Source organism: Macrobrachium rosenbergii, chromosome 30 (assembly GCF_040412425.1).
Source record: "Macrobrachium rosenbergii isolate ZJJX-2024 chromosome 30, ASM4041242v1, whole genome shotgun sequence".
NCBI lineage: Eukaryota > Metazoa > Arthropoda > Malacostraca > Decapoda > Palaemonidae > Macrobrachium > Macrobrachium rosenbergii.
This window is the reverse complement of record NC_089770.1, coordinates 965,595-983,500: the sequence shown is the minus strand read 5'-3', so window position 1 is coordinate 983,500 and position 17,906 is coordinate 965,595. Positions and strand designations below refer to the sequence as shown.

Here is a 17,906-nt window from a genome sequence, read left to right as displayed (position 1 = left end):
TGTGCACGATGGAAATCGGATCGTGTAAGTTATACCTGGAAAGCCGTGCTTTCCATCTTCGTGCCGAAGGGCATCTTCTTTCTCTACTTTCCGCTTTCAGAGAAAGCACAAAGACTATAGATAGGAATTTTGAGTCTTAGATGTGATTGTTGAGTATATTAGTCACTGGAGTTTTGGGTTGTAAGAATGTTTTGATGTGGTATTTTTGGGGTTCATTTTTTTAAGGGTTTTATTATTTTTTTATTTTTGTAAGTAATCTTGCACAGGATTTTTTGTTTCCTTTTTTTTTGTCTGGTTTCGTTGAGGGTTTTTTGTTAATTGTTTTGTGTTTTTTTTTTAATATTTTGTGTCTTTGTTATCATATATATATATGTGTGTGTGTATGTATATATATATATATATATATATATATATATATATATATATATATATATAAAAGATGTGTATGTATGTATGTATGTATTATATATATATATATATACAAGTATATATACACATATAAATAAACAATCAGTATAGGTTAATAATATATATATATATATATATATATATATATATATATATATATATATATATATATATATATATAAGATAAGTATGTATGTATGTATGTATTATATATACAGAAGTATATATATACATATAAATATAAACAGTCAGCAGGTTAATGATATTGAACTCTCTCTCTCTCTCTCTCTCTCTCTCTCTCTCTCTCTCTCTCTCTCTCTCTCTCTGTGATTTTACTTTTCAATAACCCCAATGCGTTTTTCTTCTCCTAACCAATTTTCTCAGCTGTTCCTTGTAGTTCATCACACACGTGGCCATCAAAATCCCTTTCCGTCTAAGCTTCTGATACTTATTAGGGACAACGTGGGGAGGGGAAGAGGAGGGGGAAGGGGGGGGGGGTCGTTAGAACCAGTCACAAATTGCAGTAATAAAGTTACTATCTCCCGAATGACCGCCAGGGGCAGCCAATCTCGCGAAGAGGAGGGTAATATTATATCTTCATTTCATTCCCTCCAACCGTAAGTCCGGTAATTTCGTCTTGATATGAGGGGCGGCGCCCCCTCTCATATAAAGGCCAAAAAAAAAAAAAGGTCATTCACACGTTGGGGATTAGTTATGGAAATGAAGGGAAATGAGTTTTTTATTTATTTTTATTTTTTTTGGTTATGAGAAGGAATGGGAATCTGTCGGTGAGGTAGTGGATTTGGGCGTCACCTGTCATCTGCCTGTTTACTTGTCTTGATGATTTTTACCTGTATTTCTGTCTACAATGTTTTCATATATATAATAAATTATATAGAAATTATATGTTTACATATATATATATATATATATATATATATATATATATATATATATATTTATATATATATATATATATATATATATATATATATATATATGTATATATATCTTATAACAAATCACAGGGCGTCATTTGTAGTAGATATTGCCTGTGCCTGTCTGTTTATATGTCTGTCAGTCTGTCAGTGAGATTTCCTCATAACAAATGAACAAATGCAATATCGTCATTATTAGCTTGATAACAATTTGGTGGGTGTCATTCATTGTAGTTATTGTCTGTGTGTATGTCTGACAGAGAGCTATTCTCATAACAGACTTATAACAGATTCCTGTCACAGTAAATCTTTATAAAAAAAAAAAAAAAAGACATGCGCCGAAGTTTCTTCGGCGCAATCGAGTTTTCTGTACAGCCGCTACAGCGTACAATCAAGGCCACCGATAATAGATCAACCTTTAGGTGGTCTTGGTATAATATTTGAGCCGCGGCCCATGTTATTTTAACCACGGCTATGTGGTGGCCTATCCTACATCGTTGCCAAAAGCACGATTATGGCTAACTTTAACCTTCTATAAAATAAAAACTACTGAGGCTAGAGGGTTGAAATTTGGTCTGTTTGATGATTGGAGGTGGATGATCAACGTACCAATTGCAGCCCACTAGCCTCAATGGTCTAAGATTTGAAAGGCGGACAGAAAAAAGTGCCGGACGGACGAAAGACGGCACAATAAAACTAAAATATCACTACTGTTAAGGTTATACATCTCAATTGCTATCGCTCATAGAAATGTAGCAACAATTACTCGCAAAGTAGACATCTTTACTTATAGCTGGAAGAACCATTCAAGGAGTATTATGGAATATTATAGATAGCCGTCAATAAACAATATTTTCCGGAATTTTTTGCATTAGAAATATCGCGGGAATTTGCGATATTGCAGATAGGTGGAAAGATATATGTTTGTGATACATCTTATCTGATGGCATGCTGAATTTGAGAGAGAGAGAGAGAGAGAGAGAGAGAGATGTCTCCGATATATCTTATCTAATGTCATGCTAAATTTGAGAGAGAGAAAGAGAGATGTCTGTGATATATCTTATCTGATTTCATGCTAAATTTGAGAGAGAGAGAAAGAGAGATGTCTATGATATACCTTATCTGATGTCATGTTAAATTTGAGAGAGAGAGAGAGAGAGAGAGAGAGAGAGAGAGAGAGAGAGAGAGATGTCCCTGCTATATCTTATCTGATGTCATGCTAAATTTGAGAGAGAGAGATGTCTATGATACACCTTATCTGATGTCTTGCTAAATTTGAGAGAGAGAGAGAGAGAGATATTGGCTAGCATGAAGCAGAGAGAGAGAGAGAGAGAGAGAGAGAGAGAGAGAGAGAGAGAGAGAGAGACACTCACACGAATCCGAATAACCAAAACCTTTCCCCGACGGATTTCCATAACGATATTCATCAGATAATCGACAAAGGCAAATCCCCCCAAACATAACAATGTCCATTTAGGAAAGACTCTTCATCATCAACCTTTGCTCTCCTGACGTTAGCGCTGATTAACGCCACGCAGTTGTCCGCGGCACAAATATTAATTCGGGGCTCGCTCAGATGAACTTGCTTTTGATGTTAAATCTGAATGGCAATTTGAGGTAAGCCGGCCATAATGGCGCTTGATTTTAAGGTATGCATACTCTTTCATTCTCTCTATCTCCTGGGGGAGTCCTTTTGTGGCGTGCTGTTAGCAGCAGGGTTTTCTTTTAAGGATTTTGTGGGGATTGGTGGAATTCGTTAAAATTCCCCCAAACCCCCCCTCACAAATGACGGGTGGTCGTTATGTTCGATCTGTGCAGTGTAACGGTGTGTGGTTGAGCTTATGCAACGTTAGGGTATAAGAGTGCTTGTTTATATATATATATATATATATATATATATATATATATATATATATATATATATATATATATATATATATATATTATATATATATATATATATATATATATATATATATATATATATATATATATATATAATTGCACACACATGCTCACATAAATTCCCAACATACAAACCAAACATATCTGTACAACCCTATTCCCCCACCCTGCATTAACAGAGCACAACATTTATAACATACAACTCTCCACCCACCCAAACGTTTCAACTGAACCGGGAAACGCTTCCTGCTGAGAGAGAGAGAGAGAGAAGAAGAAGAAGAAGAAGAAGAAGCATAATCCATTTCGCTCCAGAATCAAAACGTCCAATCCTTATTCCTTCAGTTTCAGTTTCTCGAAGTGGTGCATCCGGCTTTTGCCAAGGGGCCCCTCAGATGGTGGAACCCCTGAGATGGCCCCTCAGACGACAGTGGAAAGGAAGCCCAGGTCAATATTCATTTCCCACAGACAGTGGAAGCCATTAGGTTCCAAGGGTCAAAATAGGGGTGAGGCGTTCTGGGGATTGAGTGAGTGAATTTGGGGGCAGGAATTTTTGCGTATTGGGGAAGAGTCTTGGGGGTCTGAGTTTGAAAACTGGAGGTGGTGTGACAGGGGGGATTAAATGTATGTATATATATATATATATTATATATATATATATATATATATAATATATATATATATATATATATATATATATATATATATATATATATATATATATATATATATATATATATATATTGAATTGAAATCAGTTGAATTGAATTTTTTATCTCAGCCATAAGTCAAAGGTGTTATGCACGCACCTGAGATTTAAGAATGCAAGTGAAGCTCAATAATAACTTGTAATACGTCTTCCTCTGTTTCCTATACACATTAGATTTAATTCAGTGTAAGTAATGCTAAATAATAACTTGAAATACATCTTCCTCTGTTCCTCGACAGTTTCCAAAACGACGCACGAACTCAGCCTGTCCTGGAAAAGGGGCGACCCCATCAAGATCTACAGAGGGCTGAAAATGCCTCAGTTCAACATCATCAACAATGAGACTGACAGATGTCACGAGGACTTTCAAATTGGTGAGTTGGGTGGCTCTTAAAATGGCTATCTTTTGAATCTGTCTTTTAAATTAGTAAGTTTTATGGCTCTTATAATGGCTCTCTTTTGAATCTGTCTTTTAAACTGGTAAGTTTTATGGCTCTGAAAATGGCTGTCTTTTGAATCTGTCTTTCAAATTGGTAAGTTTTATGGCTCTGAAAATGGCTACCTTTTGAATCTGTCTTTTAAATTGGTAAGTTTTATGGCTCTGAAAATGGCTATCGTTTGAATCTGTCTTTCAAATTGGTAAGTTTTATGGCTCTGAAAATGGCTATCTTTTGAATCTGTCTTTTAAATTGGTAAGTTGGGTGGCTCTTAAAATGGCTATCTTTTGAACCTGTCTTTCAAATTGGTAAGTTTTATGGCTCTGAAAATGGCTATCTTTTGAATGACTTTCAAATTGGTAAATTGACTGGCTCTGAAAATGGCTATCTTTTGAATCTGTCCTTCAAATTGGTAAGTTTTATGACTCTGAAAAAATGGCAATCTTTTGAATCTGTCTTTCAAATTGGTAAAAGTTGGATAGCTCTTATAATGGCTATTGTATTTAATCTCTCCTTGCCAGAGTAGTCTAAGTCTTTATCACGTTGGGAAAAAGGATAAAAACATAACTAAGCTTCAGGCATTTAAGCGACAGAGCAATTAATGATCGATATAGATTCAGGTTTTATCATTCTTCACAGGATGAGCTGTTAAGGATGAGCACAGCTAAGCTTTGAGCTTTACAGCTTAAGAACAATGAAAGATGTTAAGCCTTCCCATGAAAAATTATGGGGCATGAGCAAAGCTTTTTCACACGAATTATGGAGAGAGGAGAGAGAGAGAGAGAGAGAGAGAGAGAGAGAGAGAGAGAGAGAGAGAGCGCACCATGCAATGTAGTAAGTCGAGATGAATGAAAGTGTTATGGGTATCAGATAACCAAGTCTTGTGTAAACAGTATCACCATATTTTATAGACTTCATCACAACTGGCCCTCCCACCCCAATTTGGCCCTAGGTACACCCAAAACGAATTCAGCCAAAATCTATAAATAAAATGAAATAAAAAATAATCCTGTCCCCAGGGGATTCATTTTACAATTTAAGCCCCCTCCCTCTTCGAATTTTCGACCCTTTTGGCCATAGGTACCCCCAAAACGAATTTAGCCTAAACAGAAATAAATAAATAAATAAAAAATGTCCTTTTCCCATGGAATTCACTTTACAATTCAAGCCCAAAAAGGGATCAGTGGTTTCCACATTGCCAAACAGATGTTGATTTTCATATTGGATGATGCATTCCATTTCCGTCGCCTGTACACCCCTACCCCGTACCCTGTAATAAGGGCATCTACCCACAACTTCCCCTTCCCTTCCCCTCCCAATACTACTTATAGGAACCGCCCACCTTTTCCTCCCCCTGCCCCTACCTTATACTGATGGCACCCCTCTCCCACACCCAGTGCCAGTGGCACCCTTCCCCCTTCCCCAATATCAGTGGCACCCATGCTTCCTCCCCCAGTGCCAATGGCACCCTTTACCTTCCCAAATATCAGTAACCCTACCTCCTCCCTCCTTTGCCAGTGGTACCCGTGCCCCCTCCTCCCCTCCTCTTCAATACCCTTCCCCTCCCCCTCTCCCCATAGGGAGAACTGACAACAGTTCACCCTTCGGGAATGCAAACACCTCATTCAGTGCAATATCAGTCCCTTTGTTTACTTCCGGGATTTTTGTCCTCTCACCCCCTTCCCTCCCCTCCCCTCTCTCCTCCTACCCCCTCCCCCCCCCTTAATCTGACGCAATCGATCTCGGGCGAATAGTTCTATAGTCGGATTAAAGCAAATATTAATCGGCACGGAGATGAAATTAAAATGGAAAACTCCGCCCGGAACAAACATTGTCTGCGCACCTAGATTCTGGCTGTGAATGTTGTCGCACAGCCCTGAAAGTCATCGTGTGCTGTGATTGAATTACTAAGTTATGGGGGCAAAAAAAAAAAAAAAAAGAAAAAAAAAAGACGAGGGTTAAAGAGAGAGAGAGAGATGGAAGGAGAATGTATATTTATATTATATACATCTTTTTGTATATACTGTATATATAAGAGAATGTATATATAGATTATATATTTTTTGTATATATGTAAATTCACAAGTATCGTTTAACATCAAATTCACTCCACGTTGGTAATATCTTACTTGCAAGAGAGAGAGAAAGTTTTATATAAATATGTATATATATTATATATGTGTATGTATAAATATATATATATATATTACAGTATATATACATATACATATACATATATATACATATATATATATATACACATACACATATACACACGCGTGTACCTGTGTGTGCGCGCGCGCGTAAAGAGAATAAAACGCTTAAACTAACAAGAACTGCCCCCCCCAAAAAAAATGTTAAAGAAGATGTATATTTGGCTGCCTCCATTTGCCTCCCTCCCGCAAAAAGCTGGGCGCGTGAAGTTTTGCAGACGCCGTAATTAGGGAACCTTCCCGAACTTCGCTTGCAAACATGCAAAGGTTACATTTGTCGGCGCAGGAAAAAGGGGGAACAACTTCCCCCCACTTTTCCTCAAACTAATCACGACAACAACGAAAGCACAACAAGAATCGTTAGACATTTTACGACGGATTGAAGACTCCCCCCAAAAGAACATTTTCGCGTCGGGTGGATATTCGGTTGCGTTCGTTTGGGGAGAAATAGTTTTAGCCAGACAATCGAACTCGCTCTCCTCTTGTCAATTTCCATGGGGTGGAAATCAACTCTACCTCTGTCTTTGTTTATTTTTTTTTTATATGCGGTCGAAATTCAACTTTGTTCTTATAATTGCAGGTCTGCAAATTGACGGAGGAAGTTGATGATGTTTGTTTAATTGTTTGATGCTTTGTAGAGGTTAATGTAATAATTCATCTATGGAACATTGGTAACTCTTTTTGCAGTTAGACCATATAAGCTTAAAGAGAGGACATATATATATATATATATATATATATATATATATATATATATATATATATATATATATATATATATATATAATTGTCTCGTAATCTTTCCTTTTCCAGTTTTTCACTTTGAGTCTCTCTCTCTCTCTCTCTCTCTCTCTCTCTCTCTCTCTCTCTCTCTCTCTCTCTGTGACGTGTCTATTCATCGCTACATTTAAAATTCTCATTCATATTTTCTCAAGGCACTAAAAAAAAACTTTCTTTGTCATTTGAAGTCTTAATTTTAATTAGGTTCTACAAACCCGCATACCTATGAGTTAACTCTCTCTCTCTCTCTCTCTCTCTCTCTCTCTCTCTCTCTCTCTCTCTCTCTCTCTCTCTCTCTCTCTCTCAGTAAAACGACTGATATCCCCCCCAAACCCTAAATTCCCCAACAGGAAACTACAGCTGTCTACGAGCGCTGATCACCCTGGAAAGGAACATAGGTTTCCACTTGGTTCAGAGTTACCTGCCCTCCATTCTGATCGTGGTCATCTCCTGGATGGGTTTTTGGATGGACACGGACTCCGTCCCGGCCCGTACCTGCCTCGGGGTTACCACGCTTCTGACTGTCTCGAACCAAGCCTCAGGTAAGGTCTAGTTTTTAGTTTGCGAAAGAGACTTGTTGTGCTGGATTTGTCTGTCCGTCCTCAGATCTTAAAACCTACTAAGGCTAGAGGGCTGAAATTTGGTGTGTTTGATGATTGGAGGGTGGATGGTCGACATAGCAATTTGCAGCCCTCTAGCCTCAGTAGTATTTAAGATCTGAGGGCGGACAGGAAAAAAATGCTGACAGAATAAAGTGCGGACGGACAGACAAATCCGGCACAATAGTTTGCTTTTACAGAAAACTAAAAAAGTAGTTAAAGGAATTCATATACAGAAAGTAAAATCAAAATTTCGTCTAAATTATAAAATAAAAAAACAGTCTCCTATTGTTTTTCAGGTAGACATTCCATTAAATCATTTAAAAAACACAGATAAAACCTTAAAATTTGAATAATATATAAAACAAATAAAATTCGACCTGAGAGCGTTCTAAGCAATATGAAACCACACTTTTTCCATCTCCCCCCCCAAAAAAAATTTTTTTTTTAATTTTTTTAAAGAGGAAAACCATCATTAAAATAACAATGGAGTCACAAAGCTTATGAGACAGTGACGGTCATAATTGTGTACATGAAATCACTCACATCTCTACACACACACACACACACACGTGTACAAATATGTACACATACGTCTACACAGGTATACACGGGAACCGCCAACTCATTAATTCCTACAAAGATAAAATCTTGCTATATAATATTGTACACTATACCATTATTGCAAAGGCTATTTTTAGAAGAGATGCACCACAAGACATTGTTATATAAAGGAGAATATAATTAGGTTAGAGTGTTTTATTTTTACTTAATCCAATTAACGTCGGAAACTTGAGGGTGTACATAAAAGGTTCGACCGTAAATAGTTGAATTAAGACACGTTTTCAGAGGCGAGTTGACGAACGTCCTTATGATTCTCTAATGGGAAGGTGATATTTTTTTTCTTTTTTAGATTTATTATATGATTATATGTGTGTGTATATATATACTGTATATATATATATTTATATATATGTATACATAATTATATATATATATATATATATATATATATATATATATATATATATATATATATATATATATACAATGTCACCTAAATATGCAAGCAATTTTGCAAGCATGCCAAATGGTTTAGGATACCAAGAACAGTTGGGAATAAGTCCTACAGAAAAAAAATAGAATCCCTTAAGCATCTAAGGATAGCAATATAAGTACATGAAATAATAAAATAAAAAAATAAAAGAAAGACGAAAAAGATTTGCAGAAGCTGTTGGTAGAAAGTTCCTTTTAAAAATGAAGAGATTCGTGAGATGAACTTAGGTTCTACACATACGTATGTGTATGTATGTATATTCGTGTATTTTATCTCTCTTATCATTCCCTTCCTCCATCCACCCCTTGATTTACCATCCAGGAACTTTCCCAAGATGTCATGAAGTCCTTAAAGTCCTCAAAGTCCTTTTCAAAAGTTGCTGCCTCGGGTCCATCATCCTAATTGCGCACCTCCGGATCACGTCGCGTTTAAGAGACCTCCGATGCCAGTTTGATTGCTGCTAGTCAGTTTCTCTGCCCCCCACGCCCTGCCCCCCTAGGGGGGAGAGGGTGGGGGGGTTCATTTTCCTAATTCCATAGACACGATTAATAGTAAACTGCTATTTAATATCCAAGAGGTGCATGGATACTTGGGAGAGCTATTTTGAAAGTTGAATTTTTTGTGTGGAATTGGAGTCGATTGAGTGTAGGCCTATAGGCCCATAGATATATGTATAGGCCTACGTGAATTTATTTAATAAGAATGATTCTAGTTTTCCTTTGTAATGCTTAGTAAACTGCTATTTATTATCCAAGGCCTGGGTGGATCTTGAGAGCTATTTTGGGAGTTCAATTTCTGCGCCCAATTTGAGTCGACGGGATGCTTAGGCCTATAGGCCTACATGGATATGTTTTATAAGTCTGTTTTTAGTTTTACTTCATAATGCTTGTCTTTACTATCATACTTCTCTTCATATACTTAGAATCTCCTACATTTTGACGCCAAGAGTTGCCCAGATAGGCTTTTAATATGTTTTTGCATGAAATTCTGTTACAAACAAAAAAACAAAACAATAATGGCTGCGTTCTGTTGTTTAGCAGATTCGCTGAGTCTGTCTTAAAGGGACACACGAACTGCATTTGGGTAACTGGGTTTACTCTCTCTCTCTCTCTCTCTCTCTCTCTCTCTCTCTCTCTCTCTCTCTCAATCCGGTGAACAGATTAGTTAACAGATTAGTTTATATATTCATATACATATATTATATATGTATATATACATACATACAATGTATATATATATTTATATATATATATATATACTGTATATGTAGGTATACATATATACATATAAGCTTGACTGTATACAGTTCTAAATAACTTTTCTTTTTCCCTTTCAGAAACGCAGATGAAGATTCCTCAAGTGTCTTACATTAAGGTGAGATAATAAGCAGTAGAAATATCTTATGTATATGTATATGTATATGTATATAAATGCATACATACATTTATATATATATACACTTCATTACTTCTTATATATCCTTCTGGTTTTCAAAATTCTGTCAAAAATTAGATAATATAAATAAAAAAAAAAATTAGTGAATCCAATTGACTTAGTGCAAAAATGACTTATGTAAATAATATAAAAAAAAAACTTAATCTGAAGCGTCATTTCACCAAGAAAAAAAAACTTTACATATCGTCCTTTTGACAAACTTCCTCCCCAAAATTAAAAACTTCAGTGAAGTTCTCTTTAAATCCGAGATTTATGTAGGCAATCCGAAGACTCAGTTATAGATGTGAACATTCTCTCTCTCTCTCTCTCTCTCTCTCTCTCTCTCTCTCTCTCTCTCTCTCTCTCTCTCTCTCTCGTATCACAAATGTTTTACAAAAGCATGATTATCAGGCAGGTTGGCAATTCTCTCTCTCTCTCTCTCTCTCTCTCTCTCTCTCTCTCTCTCTCTCTCTCTCTCTCTCTTATCTTACTGCAATCATATTAAGAATTTTCAGAAAAAAGCAAGATTATCATGCAATTTGGAGGTAATAACTCTCTCTCTCTCTCTCTCTCTCTCTCTCTCTCTCTCTCTCTCTCTCTCTCTCTCTCTCTCTCTCTCAGAACCGGATTCGTCTTTCTCTTCCTCTCACGAAACGGAGAATAAAATAAAAATAAATAGGATATGACGAAATAAATCGTACAGGTAACTTAAACTTGAAAAAGGTCCTTTCTGGTCCCAAAGGTATATATTGGATCTTCGATTGACTCTCGTATAAGAAAATGTCACATTTTAGATTGGGGGAAATTCATTTCCAAAGTCTTTTTGAGGCTCCGAAGACCGACGACGATTTATATACTCCGGGTCCGCGATGGAGAGAGAGAGAGAGAGAGAGAAGAGAGAGAGAGAGAGAGAGAGAGAGAGAGAGAGAGAGAGAATTTCCAATTCTGGAGCACCAAAGAGGAATCATTACTTCCAAATTGCCTGATAATTTTTTCTAAAATGTTCTTATATGATTACAGTAAGTGAGAGAGAGAGAGAGAGAGAGAGAGAGAGAGAGAGAGAGAGAGAGAGAGAAAACTCAGATTTCCCAATTCTGGAGAACCAAAGAGGAATAATTTTTTAAGAACTGCTCGATAAGTTTGTTTTTCTTGAATATTCTTAATATGATTACAGTAAAAAAAAAAAGAGAGAGTGGGATTATCATCACATTTTGAACCCTTTATGTGTGTGTGTATATATATATATATATATATATATATATATATATATATATATATATATATATATATTATATTTTTATATATATACATATCCATATATATAAATGAGGTATGTCAGTTTCAACCATTCAGTTATTTCAAGTGTTATAGATAATAAGTGGCATGTTACAACTACCTTATTGTTATTTTCTGTCAGTGTTGCAGATAAAAAAGTGTTACATTGTATAACACCTATCCAAAAATAACATTAATAATCTCAAATATACTGTAGTGCTAAAAGTAGATTACTGCTAGATTCCATTATCACCGAGATTAGTGTGAGGAAGTCTTTGACGAGAAAAGATTACCAAGCAGAAACAGACGGGTGACTTCCCTTTGTATTAAGGAAAATCCCCCTCTTAGTATACCTTGAAAAGTATAAGAAAGGGGTTTATAAGAGAGGGATTTGATTAGTCTTTCCTGGAAGAGGATGGCTTTGGGATTATCCTCTCGCGAAAAACCCTGGTGTTCTGGGGCATGGGAGACAGCGTTTCTGTTCAGGCACAGAGGGCCACTTCCAGATCACATTGAAATAAGTGTAATTTTGGAAGAGATGTTATTGTTGGGGGTAAGCTCACATTGAAATAGATGTAATTTTGTGATTGTTGAAGGTAATTTGGGCGCAGGATAGCTATTTTGTCGGTCTGTAATCGTCGGGGACAAATGGGGGTACAAGGTTTGTTTACCAAAACGTTCTTATCTCTCAGTCCTTGGCAATGTAGAATAGGCGTTTGCACTGACTTCATCTTCAGTGAAAAATATTTGCATTCCATCATATCTAAACATTCCATGAAAATAAACAATAGGGAAAAGTGTATGTTTACTAAAAACGTCCTTATCTCCCAGTCTTTGGAAGCCAAGACGGGCGTTTGCACTGAAATGCCGAGGACGGTTTGTTTACTAAGTTACTTAACTCTTCCTTACCTTATCACCCCCGAGGCTCTGGACATCTGGATGGGCGTGTGTACCGCCTTCATCTTCGCCGCCCTCCTCGAGTTCACCATCGTCAATTACTACTGGAGGAAGAAGATACCCAACTCGTGCCACATAAACTGCCGTTCAAAGACCACCTCCGAGAGTTGGATGGAACTGATGCCGGTAAGATCGGGAGTATTCGTGATTCCGTTGATGGTTCAGGGGCCAAGGGTTGGCTTTGATGCTTTTTGAGAGTCGGATTTCGGCAGGGGGCGTGTTTCGGGTATCTGGAATGCAAAAGGGGCTGGAACTAGATCTCGTGCGTGTGGGTGTGGTTTTAATTAGTGTGTGTGTTTTTGATGTGCGTATTTGTGTGTGTGTGTGTGTACATACAAACATTTATACATGGATACAAACATGCATATATATATGTATTATATATATATATATATTTATATGTATATATATACATACATACATACATATATCTTTAAATTCATATACATATACATACACCCCCTTACATTTTCCTACACACCTAAAACCAACCCATCATTTTACCTCACAATACATACTTTAATTCTTACCCTTATTTTTTCTCAGCCATAGACTGGGTTATTTGCCACCTAATCTTATAAACCCACCCCACCCCCCCAAAAAAAAAACTTTTCAAAAAAAAAAAAACCTCTTCATCTTTTACTCAGGTTTTCCCAAAACCCGTGTTTCTTTCCACACGCTCCGAAAGTCTTGAAAAATCTCATAATCAGCTTACCAATTTTTTTTTTTTTTCCATAATCTCGACTCGTGCAAGTCTCTATAACAGATTCAACATGCTGTGTACGCCTTCGCGTGCCAACAGTTTGAATGTATACTGAGAAATAGGAGTATACGTGTGCATATTCAGTTGGCTCATTCATTTGCGAATGCGTGTACACACAGGACCTGTTTTTGCACAGAATGTTTACAGAGAAATTGCAGTATGCATCCGCGTGTTCAATTGGCTCATTCATCTGCGCATGTGTGTAGATACAAAGTCTGCTTCTGCACAATGTATACAGAGTTATTGCAGTATACATGCGTGTATTCACTTGGCTTATTCATTTGTGCATGCATGTAGACACAGGATCTATTGCTGCACTGAATGTCTACAGACAAATTGCAGTATACATGCACGTAATCAATTGCCTCATTCATTTGCGCATGCGTGTACACACAGGACCTGTTTCTGCAATGAATGTATGCAGAGAAATTGCAGTATACATGCACGTATTCAATTGGCACATTCATTTGCGCATGGGTGTAGGTCCAGAGCCTGTTTCTGAACTCATTAAACGACCAGAATTTTGACCAAAGTCTATCAGAGTTAGCTAAGCTTTTAAATATTTTTTTATATGGTGGCATCCATCTTAATCTATATGCAAAGCAGTATTGAGATGAGACATTACTCTTTTTCGTTTGTTAGTTGTTATGAAGCCGAAGTCCCTTTAAAGTTTTGCCATAGAGGAAACAAGTGTAAATTGCATTGTTAGTTTAGTTTTTTGGGATTTTAAAGTGATGATACGAATTCACCCGTATACCCGGAGGCAAATGAAGAGAAAGAGAGGGAGATGTCTTACGGGAATATTGAAGAAATTGATAGTGAATTAGGGAATACTTTTTAAAAATTTGTATTGTGTACAAATGCACAAACATTATGTACTTTATATATGTATATATACTGCTGAAGTTTATATAAAAACTACCGCTTTGAAGTGAATAATCAGTATATAATACAAAAATATGGTATAACATTTTGCCCAATCACCCAGGTAACAATAACATAGATACCCCACGTCCATCACACCTCAATTAATGCATCGTCTCTCTCTCTCCCTTTTGGAAACAACCCACCTACCCACCCTCCTCCCTCCCCCTCCAAAAAAAAAACACAGCACAACGGCCAGGGCGGCTTAGGAGGAACAGACACCGAACAGCCATCCCCTGCGGGCGGCGCCCCTCCGTCGGTGGGCACGCCTGGCGAGTTCTCCATCAGCCAAGACGACTCTAGACGCTACAGGCTGCTGGCTGTCAGAATCGACGAGGTGTCTCGCGTCATCTTCCCAGCGGCGTTTCTGTTCTTCAACATCGTCTACTGGTCCTACTACATGTCACACCGTCAATGAAGTCTTGTCCCTCTGTGGCGGAGCCAGCCCTTCCCCGCTCTCCCGTTCGCGCTTCTGTTCTGAAGGGAGGCTCTCGATTTCTGGTTAAATTGGTTGGTTTTTGGTGTGGTCGGTGCCCGGAAGGAGATCTGTGGGCTTGAATTGATTGGTTTGGGTCAGGGGTTCCTAAAGGGTATCTGTGGCTTAGATTGATTGGTCTGTGTTCCAGAGTTCCCAAAAGGAAATCTGTGGGCTTAAATTGATTGGTCTTTGCCACAGGGTTCCCCAAAAGGATACCTGTGGGCTTAAATTGACTGGTTTGTGCCACAGGGTGCCCAGAGGATATCTGTGGGCTTAAATTGATTGGTTTGAGTCACAGGGTTCCCAAAAGGAGGGCTGAAATTGGTTGGTCTGTATCACAGGATTCCCAAAAGGACATCTGTGGGCTTAGATTGACTGGTTTGAGTCACAGGATTCCCAAAAGGACATCTGTGGGCTTAGATTGATTGGTCTATGTCACAGGATTCCCAAAAGGACATCTGTGGGCTTAAATTCATTGGTCTGTGTCACAGGTTCCCCAAAAGGGTATCTGTGGGCTTAGATTGATTGATTTGTGCCACAGGGTGCCCAGAAGGATATCAGCGAGCTGAAATTGATTGGCTTGTGTCACAGAGTGCCCAAAAGGATATCTGTCATTTTGGATGCTGGACTCAGGTACAATTGGAACAGTTATCAGTCCCTCTCCCGTGTTTTGGAAATGCCCCAAAGTTCCGTGGGAGAGGAAATCTGCTTCAGAAATGCCGTCGACTTTTTTATAATAGATTTAGATTTTGTCAAACACTCGCGAAGGAGTACCACAGAAATAATTTAAATAACCATTCTCCGTCGTTCATTTCTGCTTGTTTCGTTTTGTTTTGATTTTGTGTTGCATTTTTGAAACGACTCAGCTTTATCCACGATCGATGACAATCAGTGCATTAAAGTTTAGAGGCCACTGTTAGGATCATTAAAAAAAATACTCACAGTAGCATTAGTCTTAAAATGGATATCCACAGTTATGTATGTGTACAGATATATTTGGAAATGAAGCAGTTTAGGTCTATTTCTAAATATATTTAGGGATATATTTAGAAATATATTTAGAAGTAAAGCTATTTAGCTTTATTTCTAAACTGTACTTAGGGATATATTTAGAAATATATTTGGAGCTAAAACTGTTTAGCTTTATTTCTAAATATATTTAGGGATATATTTAGAAATATATTTAGAAGTAAAGCTATTTAGCTATATTTCTAAATGTATTTAGGGATATATTTAGAAATATATTTAGAAATAAAGCTGTTTAGCTCTATTTCTAAATATATTTGTACACATACAAAACTGCGGATTTTTTCTCCAATAGGATTATTCGGAACTCATAAGAAATCTAAAAAAAAAAACTGAAATAGAGTTTCTATTTGGCATCAGACATTCATATACTGTAATCTCTATGGAAGCGTGTTTTTAATTATACCAAATGATATAACTTTCATCCTGAATGAACAGAAGAATAATTAAGAAACAGTCACATCAATTCCGGAGGTTTGGTTCATTAAGCTAAAGACGAAAGTTCCGTAATTCATTTGCTGCCAATAATGCATATTAATTCATTAATGCATTTCTATTGACGTCCCTGAAAAAATTTCAGTTGACTGACCGTTCATCTTGACCTGATTGCTTGTATTAGGGTAAAATACCAGTGTGTGAAAATTCGTGAAACATATTCAACTTTTATTTTCTGTCATGTTTAATTACCCAGAGCACGGGAGCGTTCTCGTAAGATTAACAGAAACATCTGTAACAGATGTTGAGGGTGCAGAGGACGGGATCGTGTGTGTGGGTGCGTGTGTACATATATATGTGTGTTGTGGGTATGTGTGGTTGTATATATATATATACATACATATATACATACTTGTATGTATGTATATGTGTGTGTGTGAAGATAGTGAGAGAGAATGTGACAGAATAGTTGCGGTATTGAAAAAAATACTGAAAATGATATCCATAAGTAATAAATTTTTTTTAATTTATAAGATCCTCCAACTCAATTTTCATACGGCCTAAGTTAAAGCATCAGAATATATATATATATATATATATATATATATATATATATATATATATATATATATATATATATATATATATATATATATATATATATATATATATATATATATATATATATATATATTCAGTTCATCACCCTCATAGCTTTGATTTTTAGTTTAGTTTGGTTCTGCTGTGGGTAAGACGCCATCATTTAAGAAATCTTCTTCTTCTTCTTCTTCTTCTACTTCAAATCCTGCGAAAGGAGAGCTGGTCACTTAAATGCGCGTGTCTTGTCTTCTTCTTCTTCTTCTTCTTCTTCTTCTTCTTCTTCTTCTTCTGGATAAGGAGGCCTGGTCACGTTAATCTTCTTCTTCTTCTTCTTCTAATTCTGGATAAGGAGGCCTGGTCACGTTAATCTTCTTCTTCTTCTTCTTCTTCTTCTTCTTCTTCTTCTTCTTTCTTCTTCTTCTTCTTCTTCTTCTTCTTCTGGATAAGGAGGCCTGGTCACGTTAATCTTCTTCTTCTTCTTCTTCTTCTTCTTCTTCTTCTTCTTCTTCTTCTTCTTTTTCTTCTTCTTCTTCTTCTTCTTCTTCTTCTTCTTCTTCTTCTTCTTCTTCAAATCCTGCGAAAGGAGACCCGGTCACTTAAGTGCCCTTGTTTTGTCTCCTTCTTCCTCTTCTTCAAATCCTGTAGAGAGAGAGAGAGAGAGAGAGAGAGAGAGAGAGAGAGAGAGAAAGTTGGTCACTTAAGTGCCCATGTTTTGTTTCCACCCTCCCCTCCCTCACCTTCCAATCCAGTTCACCTTAAGTGCTCGCGCCTTACCCAAAGAAGACAAGCGTCTCCTCAGTTGCCACTTCACTCCTCAGAAGAAACTCCTCAGTTGGTAAACATACGGGTAAACTCCGGAGGGAAATCCCTCCAAGAATGAAAGATAATAATGCTTTGTCGCCATTTCCTTTGGCTCGCGTTCACGGCACGAAGAAACTTCGTCAGTAATGACTCGCAAACGTTTTATTTTG

At 37.1% G+C, this 17,906-nt stretch overlaps 1 protein-coding gene across 1 annotated transcript in view; it reads left to right on the top strand.

Moving 5' to 3' along the window:
• Positions 1-16,928, top strand: part of LOC136854891 (glycine receptor subunit alpha-2-like) — a 16,983-nt gene extending 55 nt beyond the window's left edge. Inside the window, exons 1-6 of the mRNA XM_067131421.1 lie at positions 1-24; positions 4,197-4,331; positions 7,738-7,929; positions 10,380-10,417; positions 12,677-12,835; positions 14,584-16,928. The exon at positions 1-24 is cut by the window's left edge and continues 55 nt beyond it. Of these exons, the coding sequence (XP_066987522.1) occupies positions 1-24; positions 4,197-4,331; positions 7,738-7,929; positions 10,380-10,417; positions 12,677-12,835; positions 14,584-14,814 (779 nt within the window). The 3' untranslated portion in view covers positions 14,815-16,928. The remainder of the gene's footprint in view (positions 25-4,196; positions 4,332-7,737; positions 7,930-10,379; positions 10,418-12,676; positions 12,836-14,583) is intronic.
• Positions 16,929-17,906: the final 978 nt, after the last annotated feature.